This window comes from Arvicanthis niloticus, chromosome 20, assembly GCF_011762505.2.
Source record: "Arvicanthis niloticus isolate mArvNil1 chromosome 20, mArvNil1.pat.X, whole genome shotgun sequence".
Lineage (NCBI taxonomy): Eukaryota > Metazoa > Chordata > Mammalia > Rodentia > Muridae > Arvicanthis > Arvicanthis niloticus.
In genome coordinates, this window is record NC_047677.1 from 16,282,338 (window position 1) to 16,302,884 (window position 20,547).

General features: G+C 47.1%; 1 protein-coding gene across 1 annotated transcript in view; it reads left to right on the forward strand.

Annotated features, from left to right (window-relative positions):
- LOC117724113 (uncharacterized) overlaps positions 1-20,547 on the forward strand; it is a 178,997-nt gene that overhangs the window by 43,456 nt on the left and 114,994 nt on the right. The window contains 8 exon segments of the mRNA XM_076916959.1: positions 710-862; positions 3,814-3,915; positions 7,152-7,250; positions 7,253-7,315; positions 14,403-14,500; positions 14,858-14,990; positions 15,394-15,429; positions 15,431-15,598. Of these exon segments, the coding sequence (XP_076773074.1) occupies positions 710-862; positions 3,814-3,915; positions 7,152-7,250; positions 7,253-7,315; positions 14,403-14,500; positions 14,858-14,990; positions 15,394-15,429; positions 15,431-15,598 (852 nt within the window).

Consider the following 20,547-nt stretch of genomic DNA (forward strand, 5'->3'; position numbering starts at 1 on the left):
ATTTCTAACCCAGTAGTCATGTGGCTACATTACTGGGGTTTTTACATAGGTGTTTGGATTCAAACTCAGGTCCTCATGCTTGGGCAGCAAATCTCCCCTCCTCTTCCTTCTCTTCCTCCTCCTCCTCCTCCTCCTCTTCTTCCTCCTCTTCCTCCTCTTCCCCTTCTTCTTCTTCTTCTTCTTCTTCTTCTTCTTCTTCTTCTTCTTCTTCTTCTTCTTCTTCTTCTTCTCTTCCTCTTCCTCCTCCTCCTCCTCCTCCTCCTCCTCCTCCTCCTCTTCCTCCTCTTACCTTTCTTCTTCCCCTCTTCCCTCCCACTTTTCTTCCTTTCTCCCTCCTCCCTCCCCTCCTTCTCTTCCTTCTCCTTCCCGTTCTCCTTTTATTCTTTATTAGAATTTAAAAGAAAAACTCCAGAGCAGACAATCCATAAGTCTCAGCAGGTACCCAAGAAGGAAGATAGAGAAAAAAGAAAAAGCCATAGTGGTGAGTTGGGCACAGAGGTGAGCTATGTGGCAGGCCAGCACCCAGCTAGGCCAGGGAAGAGAGCTTTAGAGAGTCAGTGAAGCCCACAGTGTTAGGCAAAGCATGCTCACAGGAGACAATTCGAGAAGAAAATAAAAGTTCTGCTTTTCTGGGCACTTTGGAAAAGCAGGCACCTTCTGAAGCACGGTGGCCCTAGCTCGCTGTCCCTCTCTTCTCAATCCTCGTTAGGTTTCTCAAAACTTCCAAAGCATCTTCATGGAGCAGCAGAGGATGTGGACCTTCCCAGACTATGAGGCTGGGAGAGGTGAAGGGCAGAACCAGATGATGTCAGGACCCACAACCAGCCTGAAAAAGAGAGCCACCTGGATTCCCTTTGTGAAGGTAAGGAAGCTGCAGCAGACAGTCACCTACCAGTGATGTCAGCAATGCCAAAACCCTTTCCTCCAACTCAGGCACCCTGTCGATACCAGCCCTTTCCGGTCCCTTTTGTTCCCTCTCCTTAAGTACCCTTAACAAACTGTCCTGCAGGACCTGTGTGCCATGCTGCCTGTGCTCAATGGAGACCACTCCAAACACCTCATCCCAAGCACTGGGGCACCTGTTCTCTTCCTGCCTTAGCTCTTAGTTGAAGAAGTCACACCACCACCTGAGCTGGAAGTTCCCCCAACAACTGGCACCCACTCTATAGATCTGAATTTAATTCTTCTTTCATTTACTTATTTATTTTTTTTTTTTAGATGTTTGTTATACAAGGAAGAATTATAGCCCAGGCTGGCCTTGTTCAGTATACTATGTAGCCAAGGATTGCTATAAGGAGCTCTGGCCCTTTTGTTTCAGCTTCTTTAGTGTGCTTAGCTAAAGCTCCCCCTAACACACACACACACACACACACACACACACACACACACACACAAAACTTTTAAGAGAGGGTCTTACTCCATAGCCAAGCTGGCCTTGATTTCATGGCCATATTCCTGCCTCAGTCTCTCAAGGGCTGGGGATTGTACTCCAGATACTCAGAAATGTAGTTGATTAATATAAAGCCAACATTTTAGTTTTAAACTACTATTGGATTTTTACCATGTCATGCTCTCGGTGCTGAAGGTTTAGGATTCACAAACCATGCCTGTTTGCCAGGATTAAATAGTAAGTGTGAACTACAGCCAAGTCTCATTAGTCAAGCAGTTCCTGTTCTAGAAAGAGCCAGAAACATTGGTTTAGCAGATCCAGAAATCTAAGGTTAGGTTCCTGAGAGCCCAGAGTCAAGGTGTCAGTTAATCCAGAGCCCTCCAGCTGTAGCCGAACATGCTTGTTAATCCCAGCACCCAGGAGGCTGAGGTGGGAGCTATTGCCACCAGTCCAGGAGCAGCCTGGCTAACAGTGAGCTCCAGCTCAGCTTGGGATACAGTAATTCTAGCTACAGACTGAGACCTTATTTCATGAAAAGAAAAGCAAAAAGAAAACACATCCAAAACCAGAGCCCCGTTTTATTGTGTCCTTTTTGTTTGTTTGTTTAAAGATGCCCTGCTTGATGTATACCATTGATTCATAAACATCGGCTGTCATGATCAGAAGAGCTAAAAGTCCCCGTGAGTGAGGTCTATGTAACATGGCTCCCTCCTGTGTCACAGCCTAGTAGTGTGGGATTTAACACACAGCTAGCACCTTAGGATTCTGTTAGGTTCTATTTTTACTGACAAAAAGGACAATAAACATGTCTCTAAAACACACACGCACACACACAAGCATGTGTGCACACAATACACTCACGCATACACACAAAAGGGGCACCTGTTTTGAGTGTCCATAAGGAAGAATGTTGTCTTGTTCTGCCTTGTCTGGGAATGTGCCCACTGTCCCTGACTCTGTGCCTGTCTATGAATGACCATGATTGACAATGGAATCACAAATAGATTTTAATGAGTAGGTGGAATTGAAGATATAAAATCCATGTTTGATAAATTTGATTGTAATATGAAGAAACGGAATCTTGTTTTAAAGACTCTGTGTGTGTGTGTGCCTGTGTGTGTGTGTGTGTGTGTGTGTGTGTGTAGCCTGCAGGTACCACTGTCAGCCAGAAGAGGGCATCAGATCCCCTGAAACTTGAGCTATAGGCAGTTATGCGCTGCCTGATGTGTGCTGGGAACCAAACTCTGAAGGACTGGTAGGATTTGTTGCTGTTGTTTATTCAAGCTGCTTTGGCAAAGTACAATAAAGTGTGTAGCTAATAAGCACAGTAACTTTGCTTTTTACATTTCTGGAAGCTGAGCAGGTCTGCCTGATGGCAAGGTTGAAATCTCCCAAAGACACTCTTCTAGGCTACAGACTGCTGAATTTTTGACATTTCCTTACATGGCAGGAAAGACAGCAGTCTTGGCCTCTTACAAGGGGCCAGTTCACTAGGGTCCTACCTTTATAAATGTGTCTCTCCAAAGTCTCACGCACAGCATCATGTTTCAACATGAATCTTGGAGAGACACAGTCCATCCTGAACAGTAGGAAGAAAGAAAGAAAGAAAGAAGAGAGAAAGAGAAAGGGAGAAAGAGAGGAAGGAAAGAAAAAAGAAAGAAAAAGAGAGAGAGAAAAAAAGAAAGGAAGGAAGGAAGGAGCCAAAATTTGTTCTCCACCTGGGCTTGAACTCAGTCAGTCAGTGTAGGTGGGGCAGACCCTCTGTCTTAGAATTGACCTCCAAGCATAGATATTAAGGAGGTACTTGGGCAGCACCGTGAAGAGCATCCAACCTTTTGACACTAGCACGTGGCATTGTCACCTGTAGAATTTGTGTTTGGGAACTGCACAATTGAGTTAAAAAGAAACTCTGGCTTTGAGGGATTTTAGCGTTTTGTGTGAGACTGCACTCATAGCCATTCTTGGCCCCAGGTGGCTATGGGCAGCCTGCACACAGAAGGCTGAGAACTTCTATTTGGGCTGAGATATGAATTTGAGAATTATCAACTTGATGATGATATAATCTGTAGCCATATCGCTAAGTTCAGAGATACAGTTTCTTAATAGGGAGGGTGAGGTTTTAACTGTAAAGTCTTCAGCACTCTGTGACAACTTCCCCCTCGGCTTTGTCAGTACGACGCACCCTGTGCTGTGGCACCAGGCTCCGTGCTTGTGGACTGCTCAGGACAGTTCAGATGGAACTCCTGTGTGGCATAGGCCAAATGCTGGCCCCTTCCACAGCTCTGTGACTGGTACGGACCCTTCCCAAGGCCTCACACCCCCCAGCAAACCTTCAAGTCGGGACAGGAGATCCACTTTGGCAGGTCCTCAGATCTTTCTCAGTGTGGCTTTTGTTGAGACCCATGAACTTATTCATCCATTAGGTCAAACCAAAATGTGATCCTTGGCAAAAGAAGATGTTGACCAGACTCAAAGAGCAGAAAAGAACAGACGAGCTAATGATCCTCCAGTCAAAAGTTTTGAAGGTAAGAAAATAGTCATATTCTATGGGGAAGAGGCTTGCTAAATGCCATCCTCAAAAAAATATGAGATTTTCTTTCTCTTTAAACACAAGGCAAGCAAGCAAACAACAACCCATTGACATGGGTTCACTACGAAGACTTTATTGTTGAGCCTTTTTTCCCCCTTTAAATCTTTAAAAATTTATTTTTTTAATTCATGGATGTTTTGCTTCCATGATGTCTGTGGACCATGGGAATAACTAATGCCACAAAGTCCAAATGTGGGTGTTGGGTCTCCTAAGACTGAAGTTATAGACAGTTGTGAGCCATCTGGTAGATGCTAGGAATTGAACCTGGGTCCTCTAGAAGAACAGCCAGTGTTCTTAACTCGGGGACATCTCTCTGACCTCTTATTTAGAACTCCCTCATCTAAACTTTAAAAATCTAGCTAGCTTTTAGGAGAGAATAAAAACGGTCAACTTCCTAAGTTTGGTAATACATGCACACCTTTAATCTCAGAACTCAGGAAGCAGAGGCAGATGGATCAGATGGATCAGATGGATCTCTGTGAGTTCCAGACCAGCCTGGTCTTCATAGAGAGTTTCAGGCCAGCCAGGGTGACATAAAATCCTGTCTTAAAAAAAAAAAAAAATGTCAAAAAGAGCTGGGTCTTTGCTTTAGTGTTGAGCTGCATGTGGTATTGATCCTTTGACTTGAACTTCCTCATCTCTGAAACAAGGTTGGGTGCAAATCACTTCCCAGGAAATTTTCTGTCTTAGCTACTTTAAGTACAGAGTTCATTGTCGATGGACATGTTCACAATGTGGGGCAGTGGGTCTCCAGAACATTCTTCTCCTGCAGCACTGACACACTGCCCACATTGAGCGTTTCCCCAGCGCCCCTCCCCCAGCTCAGGAGACAACCTCACCAGTTCCTCTTCTGATGAGTTTGACTCTTCAGAAGCCTCCCATGAGGCTGCTTAGGCATTCCTTAATCTTCTCGTGACTGGCTTCCTTCAGTTAGCACAATGACTTTTAGGGGCATCCATGTTGGAAAATTTGTCAGAAATGCCTTCTCTTGCCGGGCAGTAGTGGCTAATGCCTTTAATCCCAGCACTTGGGAGGCAGAGGCAGGCGGATTTCTGAGTTCAAGGCCAGCCTGGTCTACAGAGTGAGTTCCAGGACAGCCAGGGCTACACAGAGAAACCCTGTCTTGAAGAAAAAAAAATAGAAGAAATGTCTTCTCTTTCAAGGCAGAATAGAAATTCCTTGTAAGTACTTACTAATGTCTCTTCGTCTACCTGTTGGTAGGCCTCATGGGATACTGTTATCAATGAGCACAGGTGTGCAAATATCTGAGGTCCTGTCTTTGATTCTTTAGGGTGTATAAATAAAGTAAAATAGCCGAATCACACTAACTTTTAACTCTAACTTTTAGCCTTTGGTGTTTATTGTAGCAAACAGCAGTAGACAGGCATTCCAGTTCTGCAACACCCTCCCCAATTATGGCTACTGTCCATTTCTTCAGCAGTGCCTTCCTAATGGCTGTGAGGGAATATGCATTCCTCAGGGGACGTTTCAGATATTTCCATATGCTTCTTGGATGTCTGTACACATACAGCCTACGATCCATAATTATATTTAGGATGTGTCTGTTCAAGTCTTTTGCCTTGATTCTAAATTTTATTCAGCGATTATGTTATGTTGTTACATTGCAGGAGTTCTTTATATATTGTATTTCCTTTATCAGATATATGACTAGAAAGTGTTTTTCTCCCATCTATAGGCCACTTTCTCAAAACCTAACAGTAAAAGATCAGCCAGCCCAGGGGCTGAGGGGGGACCACCTACAGGGCTTACTGCTCTTGCAATGGACCTGAGTTTGGTTCCCAGTCCTTATATGATGGCTCACAACCATCTGTAACTCCAGTTCCAGGGGATCTGATTCTCTTGTCTGACCTCCAGGGGCACCACGCATATATGTGGTACACATACACAAATGTAGGTAAAATGCTCAAATACATTAAATAAACCTTAAAAAACTGAACGTATTATGAAGCTTTTCTGTCTTCCTCTGAGAGTTTTATATTTGTAGGGCTTAACTTTTTGAAGAATAAAACTTCACTGACCTGGATTTGCCTATCTGGTTTTCCTGCATCGTGAATGCAGACACATCTTTTCCTACTTGGTGGTTTTCCTGCATCGTGAATGCAGACGCATCTTTTCTACTTGGTGGTCTTGGCATTTACCTCTGAGCTCCATCGACCTGTAGCCTGTCCTTATGCCAATGACACATTGTTTTAATGACTATTTATCTGAAATACTTTCTGAACTCAGGGAGTGTGAGTCCCCCAGCCTTTGCCCCGCCCCCTTTTAAATTATATGGCTCTTGGGAGTTATTTGAGATTCCATGTGAATTTTATGATGATTTCCCACCTAAACTTGCAACACATGCCCTGCTCCAGGTGGAAAAGTCAGGGAAATGGGTTCACGCCTGTGTCCTTAGGAAACACGGGCTGCCTCACGCCATCCTGCCTGTGCCTTCTTTGTCTCCTGCAGCTTCCGAACAGGGGACAGGTTTGCACCAAGAGCTGATGGGGGTTTCTCTTTTCACTGGTGTGACACTCGTGATGAATACTATCTGAATTTTAAATAAGTTGGCACATATGTCTGTCTGAATTTACATATCAAACGGATGACTGTATTTGAGTAACCATAATGTTTGAGTTTGTTTTTAATACGGGTCTCCTGTATCCTAGTCTGGCCTCAAACTCACTTATGTAGCTAAGGAAGACCTTAAATTCTGATTCCTCTGGCATCTAACCCTAAAGTACTGGGGCTGCAGGTATGTACCGTCCACTGGCAGGACCATGTGGTGCTGGAGAGAGAAATCTGTAATTGCATGCACACCAGGCAAGCACTCACTCATGCTGTATCCTCAGCCTGGGTGTTTTTAATAGATTGATGTCCCACCTAAGGCTCCTTCCAGGTTCTTGCTGAACAGAAGGGATCCAGGGGCCAGTGAGGTGGCTCCATAGGTAGAGGCAGTTTGCAGCTAAACCTGACAGCTTGAGTTTGATCCCTAGATACACATGATGGAAGAGATGACCTGTCTCTCTGAGCTGCTCATATAGCCTGTGACACCTACACACATACACACACACACACACACACACACACACAAAATAAATAAGTTTAAAGAAAGAAACAAGCATCCTTCTTGCACCTACTAACCATCTCTTCTCCCTGCCTCTATTGAAGATTTCTGAGCCCTCGCGAGTCATGCAAGCACTCCAGGACCACGCTGCAAAGACAGTGCCTATGGCCCTGCATCACCCATCCCTCCAGACTTCTCAGGACTCCAGCATCCGCGCAACTATGACCAAGTCTGGCAGAATATTTATAGCAACCCCAAGCTCTACCAGGTAGGACAGGAATACAGTTCATTTGCCTTGGGCTCCTTAAGCCCCGTGTGTCACCTTTAGTAATTCGCCCTCTGCACCAAAGATCTATTATCTATGCAGCTTAATTATTATAATAGTTAAGAATAATAACAATTAAGGTATAATACTTATATAACAATTCAGAAGAAATAAGCATGAAGGGAGCAGCGGTGCTACTCGGAGAGAGGAACATACAGATGTTCATGCTTCCAGCCAAAGGCTCCCACACATCTGCATCAGCAAGGCTGCAAGTCCTGTGTTGAGCAGAGCTGAGTGCCCAGCCAGTGGAACCCTGTGTGTTGTTAGCAGAACAGCGTTGTGTTCTATGAGAAACACCAACAATAAGAAGAGACTTAACAAACAGCAGAGCGAGGTCAGCATGAGGGTAGTGCAGAGGAGACAGTGTATGCGGGGAGAGGAAGACTCATGTGAAAGACGCCGCAAGACAAGCTTCCCTGTTGGCGCAGAAGGAACGACAGGTTATGAACGCCATAAACTCTCGACTCAAGAGTGCCGTGTCCCGTAAGGGGTGTGATGTACGCAGAAGGGTGTTTGAGGGGGTTTCTGTGGCAGCAGCGTGTAGGTTAGATTGAAGGAGGGAAAGATCAAATTCAGGGAAGCCAGTCAGACAACTGTTGTGAAGAGAGGACATCTCTACACATCGCCAGTGGCCGCTTGTCTTGACCTTGGTGCCCTATGCTTTTCGAAACTAGAATTCGCTATTATTTGTCTGTGATCTATTACCTTGCTTAGGATGGGAAGACCCAACCTGTGTTCATAGTCTGAAAGGAAAAGATGGAAGAAGGGAAATGGGAGATGGATGAGCTGGGGATCGAGGGGGGAAGGCATAAAGAAGCAGGGCAGAGGGGTGATCCTGACAAAGAGAGCATGGTGTCGCTTCCCCTGATAGTGAGTCAGAGGAGGCTGTGGGTGTAGAAGGTTAGGATGCAGGCTACTTGGGACTGACTGGTTCTTGCTGAGTGAGAGAGCTGGGACGAGTGAGGCAGCATTCTCAGGCAGAAGGTGAAGGAGGCCTACGAGGAGTTCTGTGGTGACCCCGCAAGACCTCAGAGAGAGCCACGTGGCCAACAGGCCCAAGAGCTCCTTTCACACAATTCTGCTGCTTTAACTCCAAACAGAACTTTCAAGTAATGAACAGTTATAGAAAGCCAAAGGTATAGGGAACTGAGAATGCTGGGAAAGTCCTGGACGGCCAGCCCAGGCCGGAGGAGGTGGGACCTGAAGGAAGGGTTCTAATGTGTTAGTGTCTGGAGCAAACTCAAATACAGCACACACACACACACACACACACACACACACACACATACACACACAAACACACACTTCTTAGGTTTAATATGTTGAAACAGACCTAGAGAGCGCACGCAATGAGAAATGGGCTGGCCACATACGTCAGCAGCAGAAGTGGCCGCCCTGCCTCCCAGATCCTCCACTGAGAACACAACTCTCATGGCACTCTCTCCTCAGCTGGCATCTCACCCGTGCTGAGGGCTGCTGCCGCCATTTTGCACTGTGGTATATGTCACTGTCAAGAGGACTGTAAACCAGCAAAGGGACATTAAAAGTTTATGAGTCCTCTAGTTCCTCAGCCAGACTGACAGGACAGAGGGTGGGGGCGGGGCAGAAGAACAGGGCACTCTCTGCTGGGTATCTCTGAGCTTCTTGGATGCTGGATAGTTTACCTCAGTCACCTGAGATTTCAGGTATTAACTGTCTGAGGGCCTGGAGGTGTGACACAGTCCAGTGATCCTAGCACTTGGAAGCTGGAGGCAGGAAGGCCTGAAGTCTCAAGGTCCTTTGCTACATAGAAAGTTCAAAGCTGACCTGAGCTACATGAGAACCTGTCTCAAAAAGAAGAAGAAGGAGAAAAAGTAGAAAAATAAGAAGAAGGAGAAAGAAGGAGAAGGAGGAAGAGAGGGAAGAGGAGGGGAGAGGAGGGGGAAGAGGAGGAGGAAGAGAAGGAAGGAGAAGGAGAAGAAGAGGAGGAGGAGGAAGCGAAGGAAGAGGAGAAGGAAGAGGAGGAGGAGGAGGAAAGGAGAAATAGAAAATCATAAGGCCACAATCAAAACTTTATTTTCTCATTGGCTGAGAAAGCAGAGGGAGGTAAAAGTCTCAGGGGCCTCATGATTTAAAGGGAGGGACAGGAAGAGGGGATGGGATTAGATGTTTGAAAACATCATGGAAAATATATTGTTTCCATGATGTTTTCAAACATCTAAATATATATATATATATATATATATATATATATATATATATGCTCCGAGGAAGCTCCGTCACCTCCATCTGAGGCAGGGTGTTGTGTTTGACCTAAGACCTGAGGGATGAAGAGGAAGCCAGCCACACAAGCTGCCCGGGCATGGGGGAGATAAGAAATTCTGTGTCAGCAACCAACACTTCGGTTGTTTTTTTTGTTTTTTTTTTTTAAGCTGAATTTTCCAGAGTCATAATTTGTGAGCTCTCTAAGCATTTGTCACTTTACACAGAATCGAGCCACACAAGGACTCGCGTTGCCACCTTAGATGTTGAGTAGGTGTCAGGTGGGACCCGGATTGAGTAAATAGTGACCCTGGGAGGAGCTCTGGGCTGTGGCGTGGATCTGACTCTCTGGTGCTGTTTTGTAGCACGTGGAAGTTAAGCTCATTTTAGAGTCTGTGTGTGGATCAGCACTCGGACTCTCAAGTTGGCAAGTGGCAGCCAAGAGCTGTGGGAAATATCTTTCCCAAAGACGCCCTGCACAGAGGAGGGCAGAGCTCAGGGCACCCTTGACGCCTGAGGGGACGCAATCCTTAGTTCATTGTGGCACCACCTCCGAGGGAAACTGTTTCGCCCCACCCCTGAAGCTTTCTTTAAAGTTTCTTTAATAAAACGAGTATGTAGTTACAGCCAAGGCTTACAGAAATGTTACTGCCACTCGTATATGTTATTAAGGTGCATCCAACCGGATGCATACAGTGTGCAGGCAAACTGCAGTCCAGTCTATTGTCTCTGCTTCACCCTTCTCATCAGCGCCCCAATTTGAGTTTAGCTGTACCTGCCAGGTCTCATCAGGCCTTTTGTATTTTCCCAGTCTTCCCCTTCTTATCATGACCATGACAGCCATTGGAGTTCTGGCCAGGCAAATTGCTCAGATCTTACATAGTCACTGAAGATTTTACATAAGTATTTTTCATGTTTGCACAGCAAGTCTTGGCTGTCTGACCCATCTCCCTGGCCTCTCTTCTGTTCTTCTCAATAGCATACCTTATAACATGCTACTTTTCTAGTATGCTTCAGGTCACATGGCCACTCGTGAGTAGCTCTAGCCGAAAGTCTTCTTTCATTAAAAGCCAGGTCTAGGAGCTAGAGAGAGTTCAGATGATAAAGTGCTTACCAAGGAAGCTTAAAGTCCGAGCTGGACATGGTGGTACCTCCTTGAAATCCCAGCACTAAAGAGGTGGAAACAGACAGATTTCTGGGACTTGCTGGTCAGTCAGTCTAGCTTAATCAGTGAGCAAGAGGTGCCAGTGAGCCACCTTGTCTCCCAAATCAAGATGGACTGCTCCCGAAGAACCCCATTCATGGATGACCTCTGGCCTCTACATACACATGAACCAGCACACACACATGCACATATGCACACACACACACAAATACACGCGCGCACACAATCACACACACGCGTGCACGCATACGCACGCACACACACAAATACATGTACACGTGCACAAGCACACGCACACATACACACACGTGTGTGCACACATACGCACGTGCACACACACACACACAAATACACACACACACTCACAAACACCCTCATCCTTAAATCAGATATGATAATGCATGCATGTAATTCCAGCACAAGTGTACCAGAGACCAGAGAATCAAGAATTGGAGGCCAGCATAGGCTATATAATGAACTCTAGGCCAGCCTAGTGTACATGGTGAGATCTTGTCTCAAAACAAAACAAATAAAACCAAGACCTAGACCTACAGGCTCTGTGCGTGACTCAGGAGTACTTGACAGACATCTTCTAGATTGGGCTGAGTTCCCAACAGGGAATGGGGAAAGGAACAGGCTTGCTCTTTTTAAGTCTGTGTTATGTTAGACTAGACACAGAAACCAAGTGTCCAGCACAGAAGATGCACTTCCTCCACCGGCCACCAGTGAGCATTCTGGCTCCCCACCTTTTGACATGGATTGTTTACCTGGGTATCACTTACGTTTACAATGTTGCCATGGCCTTTCAGTTTTAGTTTCTATTGGCCATTAATACCAAATGCCGGCCTTCCTTTCCTAACACAATTCTAATTCTGTATTGACTCCAAGGTCGGGATTTGGGAAATAAGAAAAGACATCAAGTTTACTTATTATTGTTACTTGGTGGTGTCTGATTAAGATAGCCCTGGACCAGATGGACCGAAGGTTTTAGTAGTCTTTGAAAAAGACAAAACCTATTTAGCTATAATCTTGACCAGGACAAGGGGAGGGCTAGCCAGGCTGTGTAGCAACTTCAGATCCCATGACCTATTGTTTGTCAGGTCAGTGTCCTTGCCACCTCCCTGAAAAAGCACACATTGAATGATCTTCTTCTGCTGGTGATGTGTAAGGAGACCATATGAACTGGAACCTCACGGAGTGGTTCCTGGCAGGAAGCACCACATCCAGGCCGCAGCACCAGTGAGTGGTGGTAGAGCCTTTGCCTGTTCTCAGTGGCTGCATACCAGAGATGCCTACCTCTCACTTCTCCAGACTGACTCCAGAAACGGTTGGAGGCAGTTGGTATGAGCCCCACCCAAGAGTTCAGTACATGGAAGCTCCCATAATCAACCCATAATCAAGATTGGCAAAAACAAAGGACCTATTTCTTGGTGCTCCTCATCAAATTCCACAGAATATTTCTTTTTAAAAAATTAATATTTTCCGCCGGGCGGTGGTGGCGCACGCCTTTAACCCCAGCACTTGGGAGACAGAGGCAGGCGGATTTCTGAGTTCGAGGCCAGCCAGGTCTACAGAGTGAGTTCCAGGACAGCCAGAGCTATACAGAGAAACCCTGTCTCGAAAACAAAATAATATTTTCTGGGCTGGAGACATAGCGCAATGGTTAAGAACACTGACAGCTCTTCCAGAGGATCCTGGTTCAATTTCCAGCATCCACGTAAAGGCTCACAACCCCCTATAACTCCAGTTCCAAAGGATCCAATGCCCTCTTCTGGCCTCTGAGAACACTAGGCACACATGAGGTATATGCAGACAAAACACCTATACCCATAAAAAAATAAATCTAATTATAAATAAATAAATATCTTCATGCTAGCAAGATGGCTTAATGGGTGAACTGCTTGCCATAAACCCCCCCGATGACCTGGATCCAGTCACCAGAACCCGTGGTGGAAATCGAGAACTGCCTCTTGAAAGGGGTCCTATGAACTCCACATATATGCTAAGACATGCGCATGCCCATGTCATAGACTTACACATCACGCATGTGTGCGATACACATCTAAAAAAAATAAATATTATCTGATGATGGTAGGGGTGCATATTTTCCATGGGAGATTTGGGAAACACAGAAAAGTAGAAGAAAATAAAAATCACCCTTGACTGTATAATCTGAAATAACGGCAGTTTTAAATGTTCCGTTTACCTCCTGGCCACAAGGCAGTTCTGCCTGGGGACAAACACTAGAACGCTGTGGGTGCTCGAGAGACCTTTCCTCTAATTCTTCTTCCTATTTTACTTTCCAACCCACTGTTGCTGCCAACCTTTAAGAAGGAAGTGAGATTACAGTTGTTAGAAAGCCAAATCTCAAAGCCCGTGAGCTCAGCTATGTTGGAGAACCACCCATTGCAGGCATGGTCAAGGACAAAGATCTGTCTGCCCCGGGAGAAAGAGCAGAGCATCACTGACAGCCTGCTCTGCCCAGCCCTATGCTTCCCAGCGAGTCTCCTGCTCCCTAGAGGAAGGTTCTTTTGGCTTTTTGAGCATTTCCCTCCAGGGGTTGTGGTTGGGTCCCTTTTCCCAGAGGACACCGGGCTATTACTTCCTTCCTTCCTGGCAATCCAGGTCCAGCAATACCTCCATGCTTAATTTTAGTGTTCTTTCCAGTCTCTTTCACTGGAATTTGATGTCACTTTTGGCTCTGACAATCTTTGAAACAACAGAAAGACTCACAATCCCATCAGAGAAAGGATGTGGCTGAGAGCTTCCCTTCTGGGGTCACCATGCATGAGTGCACTTTGGGAGAATGGGGGGAGTGTCTAGGGATCAAAGGAAGGGTAACTAAGAGATACTGCTCAGAGGGCCAAGGGCAGGCCACGGAGAGCACCACCTCCATGCTCCTCCCTGGGGTCCCTAGGTAGATGACCGAAGCCTCTGACAACCAGGAAAGATGAGAGTGTGAGATACTTATAAATAAGGGTCCTTACTAAACTCCAGCTAGCCGTAAGGGACATTGCCTCAGAAAAAGAAGAGGTGGTTGTGGAGAAGAGAATGAACAAAGGCAGCTGATATCCAACTGCAACTTCTGGCTGCCTCCGCAGGCACATGCGGACATGTGCTATACATCCGCACACAGGCACGCTCATGTGCACACATGTACACACTCACACACAGAGCGAGAGACAGAGACAGAGAGAGAGACTGAGACTCAAGGGGTCCTGGAACTCACTCTGTAGACCAGGCTAGCCCTGAACTCACAAAGATCCACCTGCCCCTACCTCCTGAGTGCTGGGATTAAAGTTATATACTACCATTGTCCATTGCATATATGTTCTTGGAACAAAAGTTTTATTTTATTTTTTTTGTGAAGTGAATAATGTAAAAGACAAGTGGTTCAGCTGTTATATAAACTGCTATCAATGAAAGAAAGATTTCTCTGGTAAAAACAGTCACTCCCTCATTCACTGTACAAATCTCGGTTTTCACAGGCTGCTTAGGGTCCAAGCACATTTGTTAACACATCTAATGTGATTCGGATCATGACATTCACTTCCACAATGGCCTGCGATTTTGTTAATATCTTAAGTGTTTGAACTAATACTGTTTTTTTGGTTTTTTGTGAAGGAAGACAACCTTTCAGTGGAGCCATGCGATGATGACCTTGCAAAACCACATCTCAGCCAGAGTTCTGATGGCTCTCCCAAGCAGAAAACAGAGCCAGGGTAAGTAAGTTCCCCATTGGCGGTTTACAGAAATGAATTTAAAACTGTGACAGAGGAGTGTGTAGCTTACATGTGATCTCAAAAACATCTGAAGTCAAAATAAAAGCAGAGCTGTTAGCATCTTACCCCGTTCAATGTGTCTGAATTCATGTTTCTCCCCAGGACTGTGTCTTCCAGTGGATAACTGCGTAGGGAATGTAGGGAATCGGCTTTTTATGGTTATGCAAATGGAGCAATCGCTTCCCTTCTGCCAGTCTAACGATCCCCTTCAGTTCAGTCTCACAGCCCATGGGATGTGTAGATTTCCTGAGCCGTCTGACCTGAGAGTGCTTATTGTTTTTCTTCTGTGTGCTTAAGATACAGTTATGCCATGGCTCTGCAACTGCTGGGCTTGAGTGACGGGACTGAGCCCGACAGGAATCCCGTCCTGATGAGAGGGGCCTACTTATCCTTCCTGTGTCTGCGCCACCTGCACATCCGGGAGCTACAGGTCGGGGATGATGGCATACCCAGCTTCACGGATTGGAGATGTCTGATTGTCTACCATGGGGCCCATCCCTGCCTTTAATACACTTTCAACTCTCTCTCCCTCTCCCCTCTCCCTCTCCCCTCTCCCTCTCCCTCTCCCCCTCCTCCCTCTCCCTCTCCCTCTCCCCTCCTCCTCCCCTCTCCCTCTCTCTGTGTGTGTGTGTGTGTGTGTGTGTGTGTGTGTGTGTGTGTGTGTGTGTGTGTGAAATCAGTCCCTTCCAGAGATGGTGCCTTCCTTTCTCCACAGTAGGGCTATGCACCTCCACAGGTAGGGCCCCATCAAGTTCTGCTCTGTAGATCGGAATCAGGTGAGGGGTGGGGCCAGGTGACGGGTAGTGTGGTGATTCTATTCTTTTCTGTTCCAGCGCATCTGTTTAGGAGTTCTTAACTTCTTCAGGTCAGGTTGAGCGGACTTTGACAATGAACACTTCAGGCCTTACCTTGCTTTCAGGAACCCTGGTCCCCACTCTGGGAGATAGCTCTTGGGTAAATATATCACAAGGAGGCTTGGGCACCTTGCAAGGCCTAGGAGCACAGCACTATGTCCATGGGACACCGGCTGAGTACACGGTGAGCTATCACACTGACTTTTTATTTTCTGATTAGTGTGTCTTCCAAACCATGTTTCCTTAGCACCTACTGTCAAGTAACATGGCAAGGTCATGAAAAACAAAATAAACCTGACACAGAATAACCCTTCAGAAGTGGAGGCTCAGGGTTGAGAGCTGCAGACAAGAGAGAGGGCAATGAGGGATAAGTTAAAAAGTCTGAAGCATATTATTTATGTACATGTATACAAATCACAAGGGAGCCCTGTTCCCTTGTACAATTAATGTGTGTTAGTGAAAATGTAGCGAAAGAGGATTGTACTTTGGAATTACAACAAAACTTGGTTGGCCAGAGCTGAGCAAGGTGACTGTGATGTAACCACAGCCTCAGGGAAACCGAGCGGGGGGGGGGGGGGGGCGACTTCAGTTTGAGACCCTGTCTCAAAGCTAAGCAAATGAACAAGCAAGGCCTGGCAGTGCCCACTTGGTCTGGAGCCACAGCAGGAAGGAAAGGACCCAACCACCAGGTAGCTGGTATTCCATACTGAACGGATTTAGAAGGACCCTTCTCTCTCTTGGCCCGAATCTCAAAAGTGTTCTCACAAAATTCTTACAGTACTCTCTGACCACGTGCCAAGTACCTTTTGGTCCCCGGTTTGTTTTCAAGCCTTTATAAGCGACACCGGATTAAACCAAGCGTGGAGATGCAGGGCTGTAATCCCAGCATCCCGAGGTCCAGGTGGAAGTGTCTGGAGTTCAAGATCCTCTTCAGCCATATAACTGGGGGCCAGCCCTGGCTACATGAGACCGGTCTAACCTCTGTTTCCCCAAAGATACTAGGTATAGTGTTTTATACACACCTGTAAGGCAAGTACTCTGGTGGTGAGGTCGGTGGGTCATGAGTTTGAGCCCATGCTGGGTTGCATAGTGGGGCCATCTCAAAGGCCAGCAGGATGGCTCCTTGGGTAAAGGTGGTTGCCTCCAAGACAGATGACCTTAGTATAATCTCTTGGACCAACATGGTAGAAGGAAGAAACTGATTGCTGTAAATTGACCTCTGACCTCTATGCTTGTGATGTGTATATGGGCATTCACACACTCTGTGGCATGAGCACCCATGCACACACATGTGTTGCGGTAAATCTCTTGCCCATAGGGAGTCCATAGAATAACGACACAAGTCAATAAGTATCAAATGAATGCTGTATGCCTAGATTGGGCAGATTTACCATTAAACTACACTATTCCCCGGCTATGAGAGTTCTTAACAACTTGCGGTTTCCTAGGTCAAGGTCTTCTTCGTCTTCTCTCTCTCCACCAACTGCCCTCTAGCTTCGACCAACTGCCAACTCCGCGCCGCCCTCCTTCTTCTCTTCTCTTGGCTCTCCTCGTCTTCTCCTTTTCCTGCCTCTGGCTCCTCCCACTCCTCTTCTACTGCCCAATCACTGGCTGTAGCCTTTATTTAACAAATTTGATTGGACAGAAGGTTTACAAGATTCACTCCTCCTTCGAAGCCCCTCCCAGGAGTGGAGTTACCATGACAACAAAAGGCTAGGGCTATCCACCACACACATGCACTAACTACATGTCTTAAAAATGAATTTAAAATGTTAAAGTAAATGGCATTAGGTTGACAAATATAAAAAATAAAACTTATGGGGCCTGGAGAGATGGCTCAGAACACTGGCTGCTCTTCCAAAGGTCACGAGTTCAATTCCCAGCAACCACATGGTGTCTCACAACCATAAATAATGAGATATAGTGTCCTTTTTTTGGCATGCAGGCGTATATGCAGACAGAACATATTATGTATACATAATAAATAAGTCTAAAAAATAAGTAAGTAAATAAATAAATAAATAAAACTTTTTTAGCTTCAGACACGTCATCTTCTGAACTGTGGCCCCTCACATAAGCCTTCTGTGTCTGTAAAACAGGAGATTTTACTGTTAGACGCTGCTCGTATGTACAGAGTCTAGACAGCTCTCTCAGCAGTAGATGCATAATAAGAGTCTGTATGTAATTTGAAATTTCCTAGTAGTTACATTTAAAACATTCAAAGAAACATGAAATTAATTTTTGATACAACCTATGTAACTCCATGTGAAAGATACGTTCTTCTCACATGTGATCACTACTAAATCAATGGTGAGGTAATGCACATACCTTCATCTGAATTCTTTTGAATCTGGTGTATGTTATCTATAGAGAGCATGTTGGCTTGAGGCCTTCATGGACTGGGCCTCTCTGGACATTGAGGAAAAGTATTTTCCTCACCCAGTCACTTAGAATCTTCCCCTCGGTATGCAGGCCAGCACTCCTCTTCCTCCAGCTCTCTGACCCCCTCCACACACTCACACCCACCCTCAGCACCCACTCCTCCATCCCTCACACTCAGACCCTCCCTCAGCACCCACTCCTCCATCCCTCACACTCAGACCCACCCTCAGCACCCACTCCTCCATCCCTCACACTCACACCACCCTCAGCACCCACTCCTCCATCCCTCACACTCACACCACCCTCAGCACCCACTCCTCCATCCCTCACACTCACACCACCCTCAGCACCCACTCCTCCATCCCTCACACTCACACCACCCTCAGCACCCACTCCTCCATCCCTCACACTCACACCACCCTCAGCACCCACTCCTCCATCCCTCACACTCAGACCCTCCCTCAGCACCCACTCCTCCATCCCTCACACTCAGACCCACCCTCAGCACCCACTCCTCCATCCTCACACTCACACCACCCTCAGCACCCACTCCTCCATCCCTCACACTCAGACCCTCCCTCAGCACCCACTCCTCCATCCCTCACACTCACACCACCCTCAGCACCCACTCCTCCATCCCTCACACTCAGACCCTCCCTCAGCACCCACTCCTCCATCCCTCACACTCACACCACCCTCAGCACCCACTCCTCCATCCCTCACACTCAGACCCACCCTCAGCACCCACTCCTCCATCCCTCACACTCACACCACCCTCAGCACCCACTCCTCCATCCCTCACACTCAGACCCACCCTCAGCACCCACTCCTCCATCCCTCACACTCAGACCCACCCTCAGCACCCACTCCTCCATCCCTCACACTCAGACCCACCCTCAGCACCCACTCCTCCATCCCTCACACTCACACCACCCTCAGCACCCACTCCTCCATCCCTCACACTCAGACCCACCCTCAGCACCCACTCCTCCATCCCTCACACTCACACCACCCTCAGCACCCACTCCTCCATCCCTCACACTCAGACCCTCCCTCAGCACCCACTCCTCCATCCCTCACACTCAGACCCACCCTCAGCACCCACTCCTCCATCCCTCACACTCACACCACCCTCAGCACCCACTCCTCCATCCCTCACACTCAGACCCACCCTCAGCACCCACTCCTCCATCCCTCACACTCAGACCCACCCTCAGCACCCACTCCTCCATCCCTCACACTCAGACCCTCCCTCAGCACCCACTCCTCCATCCCTCACACTCACACCACCCTCAGCACCCACTCCTCCATCCCTCACACTCAGACCCACCCTCAGCACCCACTCCTCCATCCCTCACACTCACACCACCCTCAGCACCCACCCCTCCATCACTTACTTTCCATCGCAGGCTGGCTCACTCCTTCCTGGACTTTTGGAGGATGCTGGACTCTCTTCAAACAAACACCGGTGCAACACAGATGTATCTTCTCTTTCCTATGTTGCTCCTACCACAGCTATGTTGATACATACTGTGCTAAGAGAGCTTTTAAAGACCTACTAAGTGCTCTCTCCCATTTTGTTTGTTCTGGGTTGGGGTGAGAAATAGAAATGAAGGGGTAGAGAGGAGACAAATGCCGACTCTGCTGACTGCAGGATGAGCATCTTGGGGCTTTGCAGTGTGGCATTTCTGTTGTCTCTTAAATGATAGGCATGGCATCATAGAAAAAAAAAACCTCCCAGCTGCTGTCACTTTAGTGTGAAAGACACCAGGCAGTACCTTCTGTCAGGGCCTTTAATAGGATTAAATATTTACATTAGGGATATCTAGCCCTGGAGGCTGGGGTGAAGAAGAGGCTGGATACCATTCTGCTATGACAATCCCATCAAGCCCAGCTAAGCTGCTGGGAGCAAGACAAGCTATTTTACTGGATATGGGTGAAGCTCCTAAGACAGACGCTTCTTCTTCCCCCACACATTGCCTTGACCCCTGTTTTGATCCCACAAGGAAAGTCTTAGGCTACTATTAATGACTGTTTACTCAACAACAACCCTAGCAAAAGGCGTCGTTTGTGCTCTGTCCCAGCCACCTCGCCATTTTACATGTCTACTTAACATGGCATGGTAGGGGGAGCTCCTGGCATGGTAGGGGGAGCTCCTGGCATGGTAGGGGGAGCTCCTGGCATGGTAAGGGGAGCTCCTGGCATAGTACGGGGAGGCCCTGCTGAGGAACAGCAGGCTTCTCCTGGTATTGGACCTTGCATGTGGCTCCTGAGTCAAGGGAGTCTGATAGCCTGTGGTGAGTTCAGGGTCGACCTAAGGCTGTTAAGAGGAAGTGCTGGGAGGTGAGGCCTCTAGGAAGGGAGAGCCAGACCATGAGGGGACAGGCTGGACCTAGATGTGGGGCCAGTTCCTAAGGCAGTGAGAAAGGGAGAACTCTATGGAGGAAAAATGTCTCCAACATTGCTTTTAAGTTTCTCAGGGTCTTCTGAGCCTGATGTAACAATCGTGCTTGCTATTTTGCTGGACGTCCTTGATGACCTTTCTACTCGTTACAAGACGAAGCCCAGGCTTCTCGGTGACATTTGCAAGGCCGAGCATATTCTGGCCCCTGCCAAAGTCTCCAGCTTCATTTCCCTCTATGACCTTTATAGGCTCCATGAGGTGGGGTCTGACCCCCCTCTGATTTGATAGACTTCTGGGCCCCTCTGTCCTCCTGTTCTCTCTTTGGCAGAGTGTATTCTGACTCGAGG